The following is a 20,010-nucleotide window of genomic DNA, read 5'->3' as shown; positions in this document are numbered from 1 at the left end:
CTGAAACGGTTGATTTGTTGTGAGAGAAAAATACTGTTCGGTGGCTGATAAACCGGCTGATAAGCTGAAGCGAACAAAACGAGGATCTCCAGACGACCGTGCACATGGGGCGTGCCCGTGCGGAGGCGCGAGATCTCCGTCTCACCGGCAGTCCACGCTCCCTGAATTATGAATGCGTTATGCCCTTCCGGGAACTCGCTGCCCTCTCCTCCTATGCAATACGGATCAGCTGGTAAACTGGTAGCAGCGGCAGTACGCGACCGTAGTAGCCTAGTGGCTAGTAGCTTCGCTTCTCCAGAACCCGTTACGGAGCGTACAGCAAGACCGTTGCACTTCCGTGACCCGGTATCTGGCATGGAGTACTCCGTACTCCGGAACGGGGAGCGGATATCGGCCGCGGCTATCACCGCCACGTGAAGTCATAGAGAGTTGAGTTTGACTCAAGCAAGACCTACTGGGCTACTACTTGTGTGTCGCAGACTTGCACTACCACCGACCCACCAAACACAGATCGAGAAGACGAGAAGATGACAAAGAGGAACTTCTATTAAGCTTTGGTTCCCAATTTGGAAGTAGTAAAATTGACATTTTGCCATGAATGCACAACTGTAGCATTTCGTTTGTATTTGTGAATTATTGTCTAAATATTGACTAATTAGGCTCAAAAGATCGTCTCACAAAGTACAATAAAACTGTGCAATTAGTTTTTGATTTCATCTATATTTAGTACTCCATGTATGTACCGCAAGTTTGATGTGATGGAGAATCTTCTTTTTTACAGTGCCAAAGTTGGAATTTTGGGAACCCGCAGCACCTCTCGTCCGTCCCATCCACTGGCTTGGCTCGACTCGACAGGGTAGTCAGGCAAATTGCACCGCGAGTCCATGGACGGAACCAACCAAGTGACTAACCGCCAGGCAAATTGGCACGCCGGCACATGACACGCGCGGACAGAACCCCGGGCCCCGCACGCCGTTACGGCGGCAACCGGGCACCGCGAGTCCACTACTCCACCATAAGCTCCAGTCTGAGCGCCGGGATGAGGTGGCGGCCGGGAGGGCTCTCCGCCTCTCTTCAGTCTCCGACCATGACCGGCGCCCCGCTGCCCCGCCGCGCGACGCGGCTCGGTCTCGCCCGCCCGCCTACGCCAACCCGCTCAAGTTCAACGAAGCCGCGGAGGGCGAGCGGCCGTCAGGTCAACACATCCCCCGGCCAGCCAACCAGTCAACTGTCAACCCGCGCCCGCTTCCTGTTGCTGTTTATTTTACCGCGCACACGTTTGACCACGGACCGGGGCGTGTCCCTTTCCCTGGTCCCCTTGGGCCTCCGCCTGCTCCCTCCTCTTCCTCCCAATCACCCTCACTCTGTAGCTCCGTTCACACCGGTGATGGGGCGCTAGCTTCCCTCCTTCCCCAGTCAACTGCTCACCTCGCCGCGGGAACGGCGACTTGTTTTTCTTATCTATTTATATTAGTGTTCCGGTCGTTTTTGCGGCCTCTTGCGAAGCGAGTGCGGCATAACTTCCAAGAACTGGGGTTCGAGGAAGAAACAAGGGGAAGGAGAACGCGACGCGGCCTGGGCTCGGAAGAGGATAGGACGAGGAGGAAGCGTCCAGAGGCTACAGACCCCTGCAGAAAGGTGAGTTCTTGGGCTTGGCTGCCCTCTCTCTCTCTCTCTCTCTCTCTCTCTCTCTCTCTCTCTCTCTCTCTCTCTCTCTCTCTCTCTCTCTCCCCAACTGAGGATTCTAATCACGGGTACGGTAGCTTGATCCAGTCGGTGGCTTGAGATTGGAGTCTGGCCGGTAGCGTCTCTCGGCTATCCCCTTTTCCCCAGGCTAGTTCAGGGCTGCTCTGAATTCTGAATGTACAAGTAGGGTGATTCGGGTGTTGATGATGCCAAGGAGTTGATTCCTTGCTTGTCTTGCTGTCCTGCCTTTGCGAGATCGCATGTTTTTAGGCTAGGAGATTCTGCTCCGACGTTTGTGGGTGCTTTGTGCTACCTACCAGCCATCATGGCAGCATTAACTCTTTCTGAAAGAGGTCTTTTGCGGTCTTTGTAACGGTGCCGAAATTATCACTCTTTCTAAAAGCGTTGGTTATAGTTGAACATTTTGGGTGTTTGTTCAAGTACTGTAGATTAATTTTGCAGGAGGCTGTGATTTCTGGGGGCAGCTGGGGGATGATTGATGACCTCGTGATTCATGAACAGGACAAAGGGGTTAGGACAATTAGTGGCTTTTGAATTCTAAAGAAATCACTAGCGTTTTCAGTTTGTTATTCTTTTTTTCCGTCAGTGAATTCTTGTGGTTCCTACTTTTATTTTGCCATTAGATCAGAAGGACCGGTTGTTCTCATTGTGCTGCGTGCAAATTTTAACTGCAGAGCAAGTTTTCATGCTACGAATCCAACAAAGACTCTTATTCTGCTCTGCAACTGAATTTCTGATCCTCTTTCCCTTGAATTTTTGCAGCAGCAGGAGTCTTCTGGTATTAGAACTCAGGATTGATAGACACATCCTTCACAACCTTAGCTACTTGGTGGTCACTGGTAACTGCAGCCTGAAATTGTGAGCTGTGGGTGATGTTATGGTCCTTTCTTCCTTGATGGCAAACACAGAAGGTTATCGCCTTGTGAGATGCCCAAAGTGTTTGAACGTTCTCCCAGAACCGCCCAATGTTGCGGTCTACAGGTGCGGTGGATGTGGCACCACTCTGCGAGGTAAGGACAATTCACTGTGCTAACAAGGATACCTAATGCTTACCATTTGTTTGTTAATTTGTTTCTCAAGTGCGCCTTCATGTTGCGCTTATGCAGCTAAAATTCGGGCTAGCAATGGACAACATGTGGCCAAGAAACAAGTTCGGCAAGACTCTGACAATTACTCGGTTGCTACCACAGCGAGCAATGGCGTGCCTCGGCAAACCAAAGATCATGCTTCCACTGAAATTACCATGGACAGCTCTTGCGTTGCCGATGCTCCTAGCACCGAGCATGGCAGAAATGGCACAGGGAGCAATGAGAGTGGTGATGTCGTGCCACCTGAGAAGAATGATTTGGAGGTTGAGAATAAAGAGAGCAAAGATCATCACGATTTTGAAGGCCAGGATACCAACTCAAGGATGGAAGATCCTGCTGATCTGGAAAACTCCAATGGAAAGAGCACATGTGGAGATTCTGGCGAAGTAGAAAACCACATCATGGAACAACCTGCAGAGAATTCAGAGACTTGCAGAGTAAGAGAAGATGATGGTACGGAATGCCACTTGAATGCTTCTGAAAACAACATGCTTTCTTCTGAGATGAGCAAAGCAGCTGTCAATATGCAAGATGCTGAGCAGAAGGAATCAAGCCAAGAGCAGAAGGAATCAGGCCAAGCCGAGCATGCAGCAAACAAGAAGAGTTATCTTGTGAGGGTACTGTCTCGGTCTTGTGATCTCCGAGCATCGGTTAACTCGCTTGATTTCCATTCCGCACGGACTTCTCTTCAGTCAAAAAGCTTCAGGGCAAGTGAACCTCTCCAATCGAAGATCATGAACACGGTGGATGAACTGAAGGACGACCTTTCTGAATTGTTCCATAAACCCTCAGAATCCAAGCCGAAGGCTTATCCTCCACGCCCTTCCAAACAAGATGGCCACATGACTCGTGCAGCACTCACATCCAGTGCACCGCTTGCAGCATACCATCCTGCTGCCAAGCATTCTGGCTACGCAGCTCGCATAAGCAGGTCTGGCCAGGTCGCTCCCCGTGGCCTGCCCTCGCTGCGTTACCGCCGGCACAGGGTTTATCCGTGCCATCACAACGTGCAAATGGAAATGAGACCCTGCCGTCACGAGTGCTGCCACAGCTGCCAGCCACCCTGTTACAGATCCTGCAAGCAAGAGCCCGCGGCGATGCACAAGCCACCACCGGCCAAGGAGATCAAGCGCCGCCCCGTGCCCAGAAACCACTGCCGGCCGGTCCTCCGCGGTGCCCCGTTCGTGATCTGCTCCAACTGCGTCAGGCTCGTCCAGCTGCCCACCGACTTCGCCGTCCCGAGCAGAGGGACGCGCCGGCTCCAGTGCGGCTCCTGCTCCGAGGTCCTGTCCTACTCCTACAGGGACCCCGGCAGGAAGAAGCCGCAGTCGCCGTTCGGGGGCGACGAGTACAGCACGGACGACTACGAGGCCCACGACCACCACTACGCCGCCGCCGGCTTCGAGCAGGCGGACCCGGTGTCCTACTCGGAGGAGTACGGGCTCTCGTTCGGCGTGAGCCAGTCGACCAGCACCGAGGACGGGCAGCCGCTGTACGTGTCGAGGAACTCGTCCTTCAACACCGTCGACGAGAGGGCGGGGGGCAGGGACGGCAAGCTCCACCGGCTGATGGGGTACTCGTCGGCGAGCGAGCTGCTGCGCCACTCCCCGGACCTGTTCGAGAGCTTCGACGGGCGCGCGCCCAACAACGCGAGAGCGCATCATGTCGTCGACAGGAAGGGCAAAGGCGTCTGCCATGGAGGGGAACCAGACGATGCGGGGAAGCGATCGATGGCCAGGAGCGGTGGCCTGCCGCTCCAGGGGATCCTGAAGAAGGGGATCCATAGCCTGGAATCGCTCAAGCTCAGATCGTAGATCACGCAGACCATTTGTTGCTTGGCAGGAGCGCAGCGAGTTTAGGAGGTGACAGCACAAAACATGACAGCCGACAGGTTTAGATTTAGGCTTAGTCGCTGGCGTTCTGATGGGTGTTTTCTAGTGTGGTTAGGCATTCTGATCGGTGTGTTGAGTTTGCTTTGCAGTTCATCTGTGCTTGAAGAGTTGGTTGGTTTGGCAATTTTTTGTGTGCTCTTTGACGTGTGTATCTATGTAGGGTTTGCAGTTTGCACTCGGCACAGATGCTGATGTGTTCGGCTGTGATTTTTTGCTGCTGATTCAATAGTGTTTTGTGAGAGAGAATAAGCTGCAGTACGGCTGATTCAGCCCGCTGAAAAGGGCAGCCGAATGCGAGGTGACCACCGGAGCTAAAGACTGACTTCCCCCCAGCTTGGCAGGATGGCTGAACTCTGCCAAACTGCAGGTTTGGCTCGGGCTGTGCTTTCTTCAGGACGTGAAAAGCACGAAAGCAACCGTCCTCATCCCCGTTTGCCAGTCAAAACAACAACAGGTGATGCTCATGCTCGTACTTCGTAGCGCATTGCTGTCCATCGGTCCACTTCGTGCGTATGCTTCTCCTGAAAAATTCCTGAGCCACAAAGTTTACTAGATGGCCCGCGCTAGCTAGCTTTTTATACCAATATTTGAATATTTTATTTCTAAATAAAAAGATATAAATAATTGTATTTTTGTCATGTTATTTTAACAACCAATATATTATCATCCTTTTTATTGTCATATTCTGTGGCGTATCTTTTTCAATAGGAATTTATGAGAAAAGGGAATACCTTATATAGAAACACATTTTTTATTTACCAAGCAACATAAAGATATATACGTTTTTCACGTTAATATAATTTTTTTGATTTTTTATTTGCGATGTACATTTTTGTTTGTAAGTTTTTGCTACGTTGACTTATATTTTAGTAGAATGTTCTAATAATTAGAATTTCATTTTGAGTTTGACCTTTGTAGTTGTTATTATATATCCAAATCTCCTTTCCTTTATTTGTTCTCCGATCACCGGTTGCTATAGCCCTGTACATGCATCATCCCATTTGACTTATGACTGTTGCATCTTTTCCCCAATATGTTGTTGTGGCTAGGAAGCTATATCATTAGTCTTTATGCTCATCACCTCTCTCTCCTGCTACTGCTCTGAAGGAGAGTTGCCTGCTATGCTTAGATCACCAAAGACGCATGCTTGATTGTATCCGAATAATCAATGTTCCCTCTCGTTGAACACTACACTTAGAATGCCATGCCCCGCATGCCAAGCATTGATTTTCGAGTTGTTTTTAATTAGATCGCACCATCACTTTGCCTAGACTTTCCCAGCTTCATGGCCGTGATTATGCCTTGGCTTTCATGATTTTTTTCTCTGCTAGTTCCTCCTTGGAATCATTGGGGCTCAAAGGAATTTCTACACTTTTGGAGGACGGACCAGGGGGGCAGAAGAAATGCCATCTCAACTGATTTTTCTTCTCGTGTGCATGTAGGAGGAGGGTGTTTGAATTTATTTATTTGCCTATCCTTTGATTCAAGGAAGATCATATTAATATGGATACTAAATAAGAGAGTAGACTGTATGCATTTGATTGGTAGTTGTATTAGAATATGTTGGGAATTTTTTATTTATTTCTTTTGTCGGAGTATCAACTATGAACAATTATTTTTTAACGTAGGAAAGAATGGACTCTTATTTGTATCTACCCTAATCAAATGTGTATAGTCTACTCTATTGATTCGAACCGTTACATATTTATTAGTCGTATTCAACATGGACTTTTTAAGTTAGTCTAGGCTGTTAGATCTTCATAAACCTAACGGTGTATATTTTTCTTTTTCGGTTAACATGATAATTTCTAGTTTGTCCCTCAACAACATTGTTGCTTATATTTGACCATCAATACTTATCGACGGACGATGAATGACATTGGTATTAACCATGGCGATGCACGCAAGGTGAGAGATGACATGTAAAGGAACGTATAAGGCGAGAGGGTGCATGGCAATAAAAGGTTACGTCCAACTCATTTTTTCGGAGCGCTCTTTTCTTTAATCCCATCATAATTCCAAATGGACAAAGATTGTATTTTTATTTAGTTAAATTACATCTTTCATGGGATATTTATTATTACATTGTTTGTATCGATTCATTTAATTGGATTTGATTATTTCTTTATATATCAAAACATTTTATACATTTTATTTTATATATTAACTAATTATATTATAAATGGGTTATTCATTTAAGAATTTTGATTCCCAATATCCAGGGCAATTGGAGAAGCATTTTTTCATTATTTTAAACAAAGATTTATTTATTGATTAGTTGTATTTGGCATGGACTATTTATTTAGCTTTATTACTTCCCAAACCTTGTAAAAGTCCGCTTCTAATTTATTTTTTAAATATTTCATATATATATATTGATTAGTTGTATTTGTTATGAACTCTTAGGATTACTGTAGTTCGTTAGATCATCATATCCTTTTCTTTTTAATTAATGTGAGAATTTTTAAACTCTTTAAATATGGTGGTTTCTTTTAATTACTATTAATACGATAATGAAGAATCACTGTCCATGTTGTTTGAGTTCCAGTCGACAGAACATAGAAAATACTTTTCTGCTAGAAAAAATTGTGCAACCAAAATTAATTGTATCAATTGCACTAATGTTTTATTTATACATTGAGTGTGAGCATATACTATGTATCAGAGTCGGTCATAGGACCTGACCGGCCTAACCTCGTGACGTGAACTTCCCCTTTTTTACATATTTAGAAACGGACACGGTTTATGATGTCATCTTTCTTTCTTTTTTTGAGGCTTTTTGCACTTAACCGGAGTCATGATTATGGAAGATGGCCATATGGAGTCCAATTCCCGTAGAAAATAGCAGTAGGCCTTTTTACAATGGACTCCAAGTTTGATAACAATATCAAATGTTTAATTTAATATGGATTCTTTAGATTCTTTGTTCTTTAGAATAATATAGACTGTTACACTAAGGTGACTTCTTTTAACTAAGGTGACTTCTTTTAAGAGTTGTATTTTCTGATTAATGTCTCGGCGAACGATGACGTGAAGATAATAGATAGATGACGTGAACCGAAATGCACGACCCTGGCTTGTTACGCGACGTCAGTCGCCACAATCGCACGAGCTTCATACAGCTCAGAACCGGAGTGTGCACAAGCTTTCGTTCGCCTCAGTCAAGCCATCTGAACATTTACATTGCAACGCAATTAGTTCGAGTCGTACACTCGTATTCGTTTCTCTGTTCTCGCTAACGCTGTCTGAACGGTGAGCATAGCGTGCACGATTGATCACTCCAACCGTACAAGTTCGCTACCGTAGTAGCGTTACTACGGTGCTTCACCCAAGCTGCTGATGTTCGCGCGTTCCTGTTCCAGCCGCCGTGGCAGCATCGGCCACACCACCGTGTCCGCCTCCGCCGTCGCCGTCCCGTTGGTGCTTGAGCTCCCGGAATACCCGCGAGCTCTCCTCGAAGATGTGCGCGCGGCGGTCGTAGTCCGTGGGCCGCCGCCCCTCGTCCACCCCCGCGATGGCCGCCTCCTCCAGCACCTCCAGCTCCTCCGGCGCCAGCCCAGCCTCCGCCTCATCGACCGCCGCCGGCTCCGCGTTGTCCTCCCGCGCCTCGACGGGCTCCGTCGTGCCCCGGCCTCCGCACGACGTCGCGCGGGCGCGCAGGCGCGGCGCGGGAGCCACGCGCCTGCAGGGCCAGGCGCAGCCGCGGCTCGTCGTGGCCGCGGCACGGGCCTGGCACTTCGACGTCGTCGTCCCCACGCGCGCGTGCGGCCGCGCGGGGGCCAAGCGCGACACGGGCTGCATGTCTCTCTCTGTTCGCTTCGTCGGGATCGGTGAACACGTTTGGAGGGGATGGGATGGGATCAGGGGAGCCGGAGAATCCGGCCGTGGGAGATGCCGGATGCTGCGTCTTTATCCGTGGCGGGGGCCGGCCCCGGGACGCGAAGATTCCGGGCGCGTCGCGCGCGTGGCGGGGCCGCGCGACAAGACGCGTGGGGCGACCACGCGTTGGGTCGCGGGGGCAGAGGTGGCGCCGTGGCGTGGCGGGGTGACTGGGGCCGGAGCTGCCGCCGGACCCGACCGACGTGGTGGTGCCTGCGTGCGTTCGATGGACGGGCGCGCGCCTGCGACTGCGACTGCGAGGCATGGGCGGTGGGGGCCTGGCCTGTGGACTTGTGGCGTCGGTGATGGGCTGGTGGCGTCAGCTGAGCGCGGCACGTTCCGCTTCTGCACCGGACGGATGGATCACGGCTGACTTTTGGGCCCGGGTGAGGGGTGGTGATTCAGTGACCGGGCGCGCCAGTGCGGCTGGCTTATCTGCAGCTGCACGATTTCCACTTGCTGCCGTCCCACGTTCCCGTTCTGATTGCTGAACGCGCACTCCGTGGCTTGATCGCGTGCGGCAAGTAGGTTTTCGCCGCCTCTTTGTTTGCCAGACGCAACGAAACAAGGCAGAGTCGCAGAGAGGATTGGAGACTTGGAGTATGGTGGCAGGCTGGCAGCTAAAAATTCAGAAATTTCGAGGCTCGATACGCAACGTTCCGCGGTTACCGACCGCGCGGCGACACGCTACGACATGATGATTTGTGCAAATCCTTCTTTGAAAGAATGATTTGTGGATAGTGTTTGTTTACCTTTGGGCCGGAACACTCGTGGGTCGTGGCGATAAGCAAGCAGCAATACGGCGGAGGAAAAAGGGAAAGGCCCAGGAAAAAGATGGTCCCAACTCCCCAACCCAACCGAACGAACCAGGCGACGACGACGCGAGCCGGAAAAGTTCACGGATCCACGTCGGCGAACGTGCGCGCACGCACGGGTTCCCCGGATCTTCTGAGACCCTGCCCTCTGCGCCATTGGCCCCCCAGAACCCGAGCTGCGCAAGTGCAGGTGCAGCAGCATTCAGAACTCCAGAAGTTCAGTGGCCAGCGCTGCCGATGTGACGAAATTCGCCGCAAAGTTCGTCATCGGCGGAGACTTTGCAGTACACTCTTCCAGTCTCCTGCATGTGAATTCTGCGAAAAAGAATTTGAGCAAGACCACTAGACTCTGAGGCCCCGAGGCCGGATCGTGCTGCGTCTGGATTTGGGTACCGTACATCACATGCCCGGATGCCTGTGTTCGCAGCGATGAAATTAGCTACTACTCCGTAGCATTGAGCACATGGGTTCTCTTCGAAGCAGCAACATGGACAAGAAGAGATCAGGGGATCTCTGTTCAGGGCACCGGCGCCGGCAATGGGTCTCTGTAGTGGATTTCCTACGCGGTAGTGGATGATCTGGATCCACCAAAGCACTCCGTCTGCGATCCAATCCAGGGGTATTGGCTGCCAGCGCTCCACTCGTCGTCGTCAAATGCGAGTTCGGCCGGGGACGACGGTGGTGGCGTGGTGGGCCCGTGGATATCCGTGACTTGATTTCCCAACGGACGAAGAAAAGCGCGAAGACCTCTCTTCACGTCGCCTCCTCCCGCGGAAACACGCCACGGCAAACGCATTTCCTCTTTTTTTTTTCGCGAAGCAAACAACACATTCATTTAATTTTATCGGAATTGCGCACTTTGATTATGCTACTAAGGAAAGGGAAAGCAAACCTTTTGATTGTGAAAGTAATATGACTATAATATTTAATATGCATGGTTGGTCGCTAGTAGTATGAAAAGGTGAGAAACAGAGGTTGCGTTCGGTGGCTTTTGCTCTCTACTCACTCCGTTTCAAATTGCAGTTCGTTTTAACTTTTTAAGGTGCATAGATATTATTATACATCTAAAATACAGTGTATGTCTAGATGCATAATAATATCTATGAACCTGGAAAAGCTAAAACGACCTACAATTTGGAACGGAGGGAGTATTTTTCAGTTTGTAATCGAAAAAGAATCACATGTATTGTGTTTCGCTTCATAATAAAGAAATTTTGATTCGTGAAAGGATAATAATAAATGGAAAACGATATTACACTAGGTGGATAATAGTTGTACGAGTCCATTGTATGTGAAGTTGCTTTCAATGCTAGAAAACACTTTAAAAGCGATGGAGGTGGCGTGATAAAGCTTTCTTTATCGTAAAAAACCTACTAGATGGCTACCTTTTTTATGTATATTAAGTGAGAGAAATATGAAAAAATAGAAATAAGGACTACATATATGAAATGCGCTAGAGCAGGGAAAAAGTATCGCTGCGTCTTTTCTTTCTTGTACGGAGTACATACTTTTTCTTTTTGAACATTGTTATCCCAATATCTGATCCATATGATGGTATTTAGGTAAATGTCTTGTATTTAAACAGACAAGTGTAAAAAGAAAAGGAGAAGACATTCTATACGCTTATAGGTTGACTCAATATGCTTGGAGAAATAGCCATGTGTAGGTTTTTGGTTTGTAAATTTTCACATATTTCATTGCAAAAATGAACTTAGGTTTTTGTGAGAGTTTGATTGAAACAGTGCCATTTTTTTCACCAAAAGTGAAGTCCAATTCCCACATCTCAAGTGTTGTTTCCTAGCAGGCTGGCACTGCACAAGATTTTCAAGGGCATCCTGAAAAAAATTAAGAAATCTTTGCCAAAAATATGCCTTCTGAGCTGGAGAGGTCGAAAGTTGTTGGGCAGCAGCAAGAAGTTGGAGATTTTGAACTGCCACACCTGAACTGTACTTGCCAGAATCAGCTCACGACAAGCTCGTCCCCCCAAAATAACCCCAACGCCATGGGCAAAACTGGAAATAACCCCCGCAAACGATACAACGCAGCGAAGCGACGCACAAATCACACGCGAATCGGGTGAATAATTCGCGCTCCTCCACCCGTCCAGCACCCCAGCTCCAGCGCCTCCTCCCTTCCCCCTCGCCTCGCCTCCCCGATCTCACGAACGCGGAAAAACGAAGACAAAAAAAAAAAAAGGCGAGGAAAAAAAATTGTAGTTCATCTCGTCTCACACCACACACCTTAGCCGCCCGCCGCTCTCCTCCTCTCCCCTCGCCACGTCGCCGTCCGCCGTCGCGCGGGCGAAACCCCAGGCGCATCGCGCGGCCCCGCCGGATCCGCGCGATCCGACCCCCGGAGCGCGGCGCCGCAGCCCGCCGCCCCCGCCACCGCCGCCGCGGCGCGGTCAGATCCGCCAGAGGCGCCCAGCCGGATCCGCCGCGCCGACAGGGAGGGCGCCGCCGCACGCTCGGCTCGGCATTGGTTTGGCTCGATCCAGAGGCGCCCCTGCTGCCGGTGCGTGTCCTGATCCTGTCCTGGTCCCCATGTTGTCTCCCTTTGGCGTGATCTGGGAAATGTTCCGCGTGAAGTTTTTCTTCGGGGGTTTATCGGCTGATTTTATCTCGTTAAAGCGGTGCGAATTGTTTGATCTAGCTTCTGGACATAACTCCGGTATTAGAGAATTTGAATTTTAGGTGCTTGAATCGGTACTCGATTGATTGATTAGGTTTTGAGTTTTCCCTTTGCGTGTGCAATATTGTTTCCCTTTTTGTACATTTACGAAGTTCAGTAGTTGCTGATTCAGCTGTTTTTACTTTAACTAACCTGCATTCACTAGAAGCTCGAGGAGTTTTTGATCCAGCTTCGAGTAATAGCTGTCGAGGTGTGCTCCAGAGTGAGCCATTGTCCTTAGAGTAGTACATGGACTGATGATACTAAAGCTTTTGCTGTATGTTTTGTTTCAATAGGTTGGAGTAATCTGTAATTGTGGAGCTGCGCATGGTGTTAAATTGTGCAAAGATGAGACGGGTTCAGCACACAGTATGCTGGAATCCTGCATCGTTCAACTGAGCCCCTCCTTGTAGCTGGAGTTCTTATTGTGATGATGTTGGGGTTGGGAGCCGGCAGTTATATATGACTACTGGTCAGCCCTTGCTCCCGTCGTCGTCCGGAAGTGCAGATTCACCTTTAAAGCAGCAGGCTCCTGCTCGGCCTTCGGTAGCCTCATTAGGCTGCCTCTGCACTACTGATTCATTCTCTTCATCACTGTACGAGGATTGTGACACGGCTTCTGTAAGCCTTGCAGATGAAAGGGAGGTTGAACCAGGACATCATCAGGAGGTGTCTGATGTGAGCAGGGTGGCAGAGCACTTCCAGTCTGCTGATTCACACTTCTTCCATCGTCTCTCGGTGGAATGCTCTCAGAAGGAGAGGCAGCGGAAGGTTTCTTGGGGTGGTGCAATGGAGATGCAGCGTTCTCCATCATCACTAGATATCGGAATGGTATCTACTTCCCATGAGAAGCCAAATCGCTCCCAGAGAGTCAGGAACAAGAGTTCACAGTTTGAAGATCCATTTTCATCTGAGCATGAGCCAAGGTTAATTTACATTAATGATCCTAACAGGACAAACGATCGGTATGAATTTACTGGGAATGAGATCAGGACAAGCAAGTATACTTTGATTACTTTCCTGCCTAAGAACCTCTTCATACAGTTTCATCGGCTGGCATACGTATACTTCCTAGTCATAGCTGCTCTTAACCAGCTCCCTCCTTTAGCTGTATTTGGAAGAACTGCTTCTCTTTTCCCGCTGCTTTTTGTGTTGTTTGTGACTGCTATAAAAGATGGATATGAGGATTGGCGGCGTCACAGGTCCGACAGAAATGAAAATAACCGAGAGGCACTTGTCCTTCAACATGGTGATTTTCGGTTGAAAAAGTGGAAAAACATTTGTGCAGGGGAGGTTGTCAAAATTCATGCCAATGAAACCATGCCATGTGACATGGTTTTGCTGGGTACAAGTGATCCAAATGGTATCGCTTATATCCAAACTATGAATTTAGATGGAGAGTCCAACCTAAAAACAAGGTATGCTCGCCAGGAAACTACTTCCATGATATGCGATGCCTCATATTCAGGCTTGATCAAATGTGAGCAGCCCAACAGAAATATCTACGAGTTTACAGCTACCATGGAGTTGAACAGCCAGAGGGTTCCACTTGGACAATCAAACATTGTATTACGTGGATGTCAGCTTAAAAACACAGAATGGATTATTGGGGTCGTCGTCTATGCTGGTCAGGAGACAAAAGCTATGTTGAACAGCACGATATCTCCTTCAAAGAGCAGCAACCTAGAGAGTTACATGAACAGGGAAACACTTTGGTTATCAGCTTTCCTCTTGATCATATGCTCAGTTGTGGCTACTGGGATGGGGGTTTGGCTGTTTAAAAATTCTAAAAACCTGGACGCCCTGCCATACTATAGAAGAAAGTACTTTACTTTTGGCCGGGAGAATCGAAAAGATTTCAAGTTTTATGGCATTGCTTTAGAGATATTTTTCTCCTTCCTCAGTTCCGTGATAATCTTTCAGATAATGATACCGATATCTCTGTACATCACAATGGAGTTAGTCAGGGTGGGGCAATCATACTTCATGATTGGAGATACACGCATGTATGACAGTAATTCAGGCTCAAGATTTCAGTGTCGATCCTTGAATATCAACGAGGACCTGGGCCAAATACGATACATATTTTCTGACAAAACAGGCACCTTGACACAAAACAAGATGGAATTTCAGCAAGCTAGCATCTACGGGAAGAACTATGGCAGTTCTTTGCAAGTCACTAGTGACTTTTCACATGAAATAAGCACTACAGGCAAGGCTACCGACCTCTGTTTTTTCTTTTCTTTTTTGAATCAGCCTCTTCTTTTTGTGTTAAGAACTTTGAGTAACCTTTTAGATAGCTTGTTCTCTAGGAGAAAACCGAGAAGCAACCATAGTTGGGCCCCATATTCCATCCATCACTATACTAGGTTAAACCCAAACTTTCAAATTTCTTGATCAGCCATAAAATTTCCACCTACTATCCTGCTTTTATTGGAGGAGCTGTATTTTGCAGCTTGTTTGCATAAATAATCCAACTTGTACACCATATAACTTGTTCATTTCTGTTGCGATCCTTGCCTGACCAAGTTGCACAGCAAATTATAATTTTTTTCATTTTAAAAGTCGATGCTCCAATGAGAAGAAAGAAAACACCACATTTTACCACAGCTTGTTGATGAGAACAATGGAAGCCTGTATCTGCAGTCTGCCCATTTTGGTGCTAGTCTGCTAGGTACTACCATACTCGGATAGCAGACCTGCTATATTATTGTCTAAACCATGTTCCAATAGTCCATTGTGAGTGTGCCTGAATTGAAAAATAAGAAGTGTCTGGGATTAAATGAACAACTGGTAAGGTGGTAACTTGGCTCCTTCTAGGTCTTGGATTTTTTAAAAAATGGTCTTTGAAACCTGGTCTATAGTCCATACTATGCCAAATTCAGAATTATTCAGATTTCCTGTCTCCGTGCCAGCAAATCAAATGATTTATTTTCTCAACCTCATTAACTTTAGATCATTCATCAATCCATAATAAGCTTGTCTCATTTTACAGAGTCATTGAGACAAAGTGGCAGGAAGCCCAAAATCAATGTTGATTCGGCACTGATGGCGCTTCTGAATCAACCATTGATTGGGGAAGAAAGGCTTGCTGCTCATGACTTTTTCCTTACTCTGGCTGCATGCAACACAGTAATCCCTGTCAGCACAGAGACTTCTCACGACTTGACGAACGAAGTGGATGAGATAGGTGCAATTGATTATCAGGGAGAGTCACCTGATGAGCAGGCTTTAGTAACTGCAGCTTCTGCTTACGGGTATACTCTTGTGGAAAGAACAACCGGTCACATTGTTATAGATGTTTTGGGGGAGAGGTTAAGGTAAATACTGCAACCTTCTAAGTTCTCTGTGACAAATTGTAGCTACCACCAATATCAGTCCCAAGGAATGCATTTTATATGTTCTAACTTTTTTCAGGGGTGTATTTACTAACCAATCTTATTGTTATAACCAGGTTGGATGTTCTTGGTCTCCATGAATTTGACAGTGTGAGAAAAAGGATGTCTGTTGTTGTAAGGTTTCCGGACAACAATGTAAAAGTTCTTGTGAAAGGTGCTGATACATCAATGTTGAGCATTTTGAAAGTAGAGATTGGTGATGGGCTTTATGATTCATTGCATGCCAAAATTATAGAAGCTACAAAAAATCATTTGTCAGGATATTCATCAGAGGGTCTACGAACCTTAGTGATTGGTTCAAAAAACCTAACGGATGCAGAATTCATTGAATGGCAGGAAAGCTATGAAGAAGCTAGTACCTCCATGCATGAGAGATCAGCAAAGCTCCGTCAGACAGCAGGTCTAGTAGAGTGCAATCTGACTCTTCTTGGTGCAACCGGAATTGAAGATAAGTTGCAGGATGGTGTTCCTGAGGCCATTGAGTCCCTCCGGCAGGCTGGAATCAAGGTGTGGGTTCTTACAGGCGATAAACAAGAAACTGCTATATCAATTGGTTTGTCATGTCGGCTGTTGACTCCAAGCATGCATTCAATTATCATAAATGGTTCCTCAGAGTTTGAGTGCAAGCATCTTCTAGCTGATGCTAAAGCCAGATTTGGAATAAAGTCGGCTGATTTTCGAAGGGATTCACAAGGTGCAGAAGATTTGTACAATGGTGATATTTCTAAATTGAGGTCCTCAAACGGCCACATGTCTGAAAGTGCTACTCCAAACTTTGAATTAACTGGAGTCATTGCTGGTGACAAGTCAGAGTACAGCGAGAAAGTGACAAATTTTGATGGCACTGAGCTAGCACTGATAATTGATGGGAGCTCCCTTGTTTATATTCTAGAGAAAGATCTTGAATCTGAGGTTTGATCTCATCTGCACTAGTTGACTTTTTATAATCTTATATGCCTGTTTGAAAAATCATAATCCATCATATGTCACCGTCTCACCGATGTGTCTATGACATCTGGGGACCCCGCAGCCAGTGACAGTGGCATATGAGGGATTTAGGTTTTACCCAGTGGCATGCGAGGAATTTTTCCTTTTATAATTGTCACATATTTTTAATTTGGTGGTCAGTTAAATGCACTATCGTTTCCACAGATCATCCCTCAATGCACATGCAATAGCTTTATTATCGAGTTGAAGTGAATTTCTTGTGCCTTCATTCTTGAATTAACCTTTTGCTACTTTCTATTTGACAGTTATTTGACTTGGCAACTTCATGTAAAGTCGTCATTTGCTGCCGTGTTGCTCCTCTGCAAAAGGCTGGCATTGTTGATTTGATTAAAAGCAGAACGAGTGACATGACCCTAGCGATTGGTGATGGTGAGATACTGAATACCTTTTCTAGTTAGTACCTCAGTCCATCTGTTAACAATCAATTGCTTAAAATTTTATGTGTGATTGCTAGTAATGGCTGATGGAAACTTTCTTAAACAAGAGTTGAAATTCTAGTGAATGGTGTCCTTTTTAGTTTTCCCGTTATAATTGAACTGCATTATCCGTAAATAGAGCTAAAAATTGTTTTATTTATCTTGACCATATCTGATAGCTGCATTTCAAAAGGGTCCTGTTCAAGTGTATATTGGTAATAGTTTGTACTATTAATTCACTATATGTTGAACATAATCTTTCAACAGCAGAGATGAAAATTTTTGATGGACCACAATGAAACAGATACTTACACTTATATTTGCCTTTTGTCATCTTATTCTTGTGACTATAATTTTTTCTACTCTTTAACCTTCCAAGCAACACACCTTCCTATTGTGATCCTGTTTCATCTTTTGGCAGGGGCAAATGATGTTTCAATGATACAGATGGCAGATGTTGGTGTTGGTATATGCGGTCAAGAAGGCCGTCAGGCAGTGATGGCTTCAGACTTTGCTATGGGACAGTTCCGCTTTCTGAAGAGATTACTTCTTGTACATGGGCACTGGAATTATCAGCGCATCGCTTACATGATCCTCTACAACTTCTATCGGAATGCTGTTTTTGTGTTAATGCTTTTCTGGTATGACCTCCCCCTCACTATGCTTGTGTGTTCCCTGTAGAGCCTTTTTTCATTGGTGCTTGAGCATTTAGATTTCAGAATTTTAGCATTGCATAGTACCACCTCTGTTTTACAATGTTTTTCTGGTCCACATACCTTGGAGGCTCATAAGCTAAGCAAGTTTTTATGAAATCAGGTCGTTATTGGTTTTGTTCGACAGATGAACTACTGGTCTATCCAATGAGTACAAATTCGACATAGTTCTAAATAATAATCAAATACCCACTTAGATATGTGAACTGGACAAACATTGCAAAACAGTATAGAAGACTGAAATGGTGGTTGTCAGATGGTGTGAATTGATCTGTGCATGCATGTCCATGTGCCATGTGTGATTCTTTGTAGAGAAATCATTTGCACATGGTTATATTCATTTGTGATATCATATACATCTTGATTTACTGTAAGTTTGATATTTATTTTGTTTGTTTAATGACAATCAGGCAGTTTAGGGCCCAACTTACAGTAATTGTTCATTTGAGATCCATTAGAGTTCGCTAAGTGCCAAAAATTATTATTGCAATACTCTTTATTTTCTGAAAGTTTGACATGTTTCATTATCTCTGTAGGTATATCTTATATACAGCTTATTCTGCAACTCTGGCATTAACAGATTGGAGTAGTGTTTTCTATTCCCTTATATACACCTCAGTTCCAACTGTAGTAGTTGGCATTCTGGACAAGGACTTGAGTCATAATACCCTTCTATATTACCCTAGACTATATGAAGCAGGGCTTCGAAATGAGGGCTACAACCTGACACTCTTCTGGATCACAATGGTAGATACCTTGTGGCAGAGCCTTGTCCTTTTCTATGTTCCTTTCTTCACATACAATATCAGTACAATGGACATATGGAGTATGGGAAGTTTGTGGACAATTGCCGTGGTTATAATTGTCAATATTCATCTGGCCATGGACATTCGACGTTGGGTGCTTATTACCCATCTTGCTGTGTGGGGTTCTATAGCTGCTACGTTTTTGTGCATGGTGTTAATAGACTCAATACCAATTTTCCCCAACTACGGGTAAGTTCTGACTGACTGGTTTACTTTATCACCTAAGGCAAGCATCATGAGATTCTATTTTCTTATTCCTGGCAGGACAATATACAACATGGCTGCTTCAAGGACTTACTGGCTTAGTGTTTGTCTTATAATAGTCCTTGGGTTACTTCCTCGGTTCCTTTGCAAAGTAATATATCAGACCTTTTGGCCATCAGATATTCAAATAGCAAGAGAAGCTGAGCTTCTAAAAAAGCTGCCTCAGCCATTAGGTTCAAGGCCTGAAAGTGACATCAGCTAACAACAGTTTCACATGGTTATTTTGTCAATCATCTTTGAGGCTGTGTTGATTCATTTGTTGAGCTGATTTTTGTCGAAGTTTTGGTAAGTTCTAGTTGTTACCCTTTTATATGATGTATACATCATGAGATCCGTGTTCATTGTGCACTTTGTTAAATTTCGGAACAATATGCTCCCCCATCACAAATGTAAAGGTGAAAGTTTGACTATCAATTTTCTAAAATTGTATTTATCGCAGATAGGAAAAATGATATATTCTGAAATTACTTTTCATGATGAATCTAGCATCATATCTTGCAAAATTATTTGAATTTTTAGCTATCCATGGTCAAGGGCTCAAGGCTAACAACATTTGACTCTAGAAAACCTAATTAAACTACTAATATTTGTAATCGGAGGGAGTATTTTCTCGTAAACTTGAACAAATCAAATTACTACAGCCAAGTTAGACATTATCACAGCAGAGGAATTTATAGTTGCAATCTGTATTTTGTGCCTGCATCAAGAGTTAGCTGTTTTTCTGTAGAATCAAATTGATTGATCTGCAGAGTGATCTGTAGGTCAGACGTGGACATTTTTCACTTTATCTAGCTGCTACTGTTTTCAGCATATTTACTAGTGCCTATCTGTACTTATGACTAATTTATTTGTTTTGAAAACCATGGTCTTAGATTATACGCAGAGGAATTGGTAAGGTGTACAAATTTGGGTCGCGGAAGAGACTTAAAGATGCGACGGAACAGCTGACAAAGGGAACTGACTGTAATGGTAGTGACAACAACGGCTTGGGCCTTCGGGGGCTAGTAATCAATCAAATGACAAATGTACAGATATGGGAGAAACGATACATACACTCTGTATTTTAAGGTAGAGGTTGTGGTAGTTTGTGCTTAGGAAATAAAGACGTAAATAGATACAGATTCTTTTCACATTCCGCAAATCTTTTGTATCATCTGACTATATGTTAACCACCTCCATTTTCTTCCAGCTGTCAGAGCGTTTAGGTAGTGGCTTGTCCAGTTGGGGTTTTACGTTTTACAGCAATATACAAGGCTCAGTTCCCTAATGTAGGCGCTCTAAAACACATCGAACATGTTGCGTATGTTTCATAAAGTATCAGTTTTTACTTGGCTTGATGTATATTTTTTTTGGA

The 20,010-nt window shown here is 45.6% G+C and overlaps 3 protein-coding genes across 6 annotated transcripts; 2 read left to right on the top strand and 1 right to left on the bottom strand.

The window, feature by feature from the left end:
• The first annotated feature begins 1,272 nt into the window (after positions 1 to 1,272).
• On the top strand, positions 1,273 to 4,871 carry LOC117839596 (uncharacterized). 4 transcript variants are annotated; one of them, XM_034719972.2, is made up of 3 exons: positions 1,273 to 1,638; positions 2,470 to 2,717; positions 2,814 to 4,871. In XM_034719972.2, the coding sequence occupies exons 2-3, from the start codon at positions 2,585 to 2,587 to the stop codon at positions 4,607 to 4,609; spliced, it is 1,929 nt and encodes a 642-aa protein (XP_034575863.1). In that variant the 5' UTR covers positions 1,273 to 1,638; positions 2,470 to 2,584; the 3' UTR covers positions 4,610 to 4,871. The 4 variants fall into 4 exon arrangements, with proteins under 4 accessions (XP_034575863.1, XP_034575866.1, XP_034575865.1 ...); XM_034719975.2 differs by lacking the exon at positions 1,273 to 1,638 and adding an exon at positions 1,687 to 1,801; XM_034719974.2 differs by lacking the exon at positions 1,273 to 1,638 and adding an exon at positions 1,720 to 1,833.
• Positions 4,872 to 7,822: 2,951 nt separating this feature from the next.
• On the bottom strand, positions 7,823 to 8,586 carry LOC117839659 (uncharacterized). The gene has a single exon (XM_034720052.2). The coding sequence runs from the start codon at positions 8,486 to 8,488 to the stop codon at positions 8,012 to 8,014; it is 477 nt and encodes a 158-aa protein (XP_034575943.1). The 5' UTR covers positions 8,489 to 8,586; the 3' UTR covers positions 7,823 to 8,011.
• Positions 8,587 to 11,535: 2,949 nt separating this feature from the next.
• LOC117838311 (phospholipid-transporting ATPase 1) lies at positions 11,536 to 19,844 on the top strand. The gene is made up of 9 exons (XM_034718283.2): positions 11,536 to 11,895; positions 12,348 to 14,263; positions 15,047 to 15,371; positions 15,506 to 16,361; positions 16,703 to 16,826; positions 17,295 to 17,514; positions 18,123 to 18,581; positions 18,657 to 18,941; positions 19,529 to 19,844. Exons 2-8 carry the CDS (start codon positions 12,514 to 12,516, stop codon positions 18,856 to 18,858), a joined length of 3,936 nt encoding a protein of 1,311 aa, XP_034574174.1. The 5' UTR covers positions 11,536 to 11,895; positions 12,348 to 12,513; the 3' UTR covers positions 18,859 to 18,941; positions 19,529 to 19,844.
• Positions 19,845 to 20,010: the final 166 nt, after the last annotated feature.

Source organism: Setaria viridis, chromosome 9 (assembly GCF_005286985.2).
Source record: "Setaria viridis chromosome 9, Setaria_viridis_v4.0, whole genome shotgun sequence".
In the NCBI taxonomy this organism is placed as follows: Eukaryota; Viridiplantae; Streptophyta; class Magnoliopsida; order Poales; family Poaceae; genus Setaria; species Setaria viridis.
Note: the sequence above shows the minus strand (reverse complement) of the source record. Positions and strands in the feature narration are given on the sequence as shown.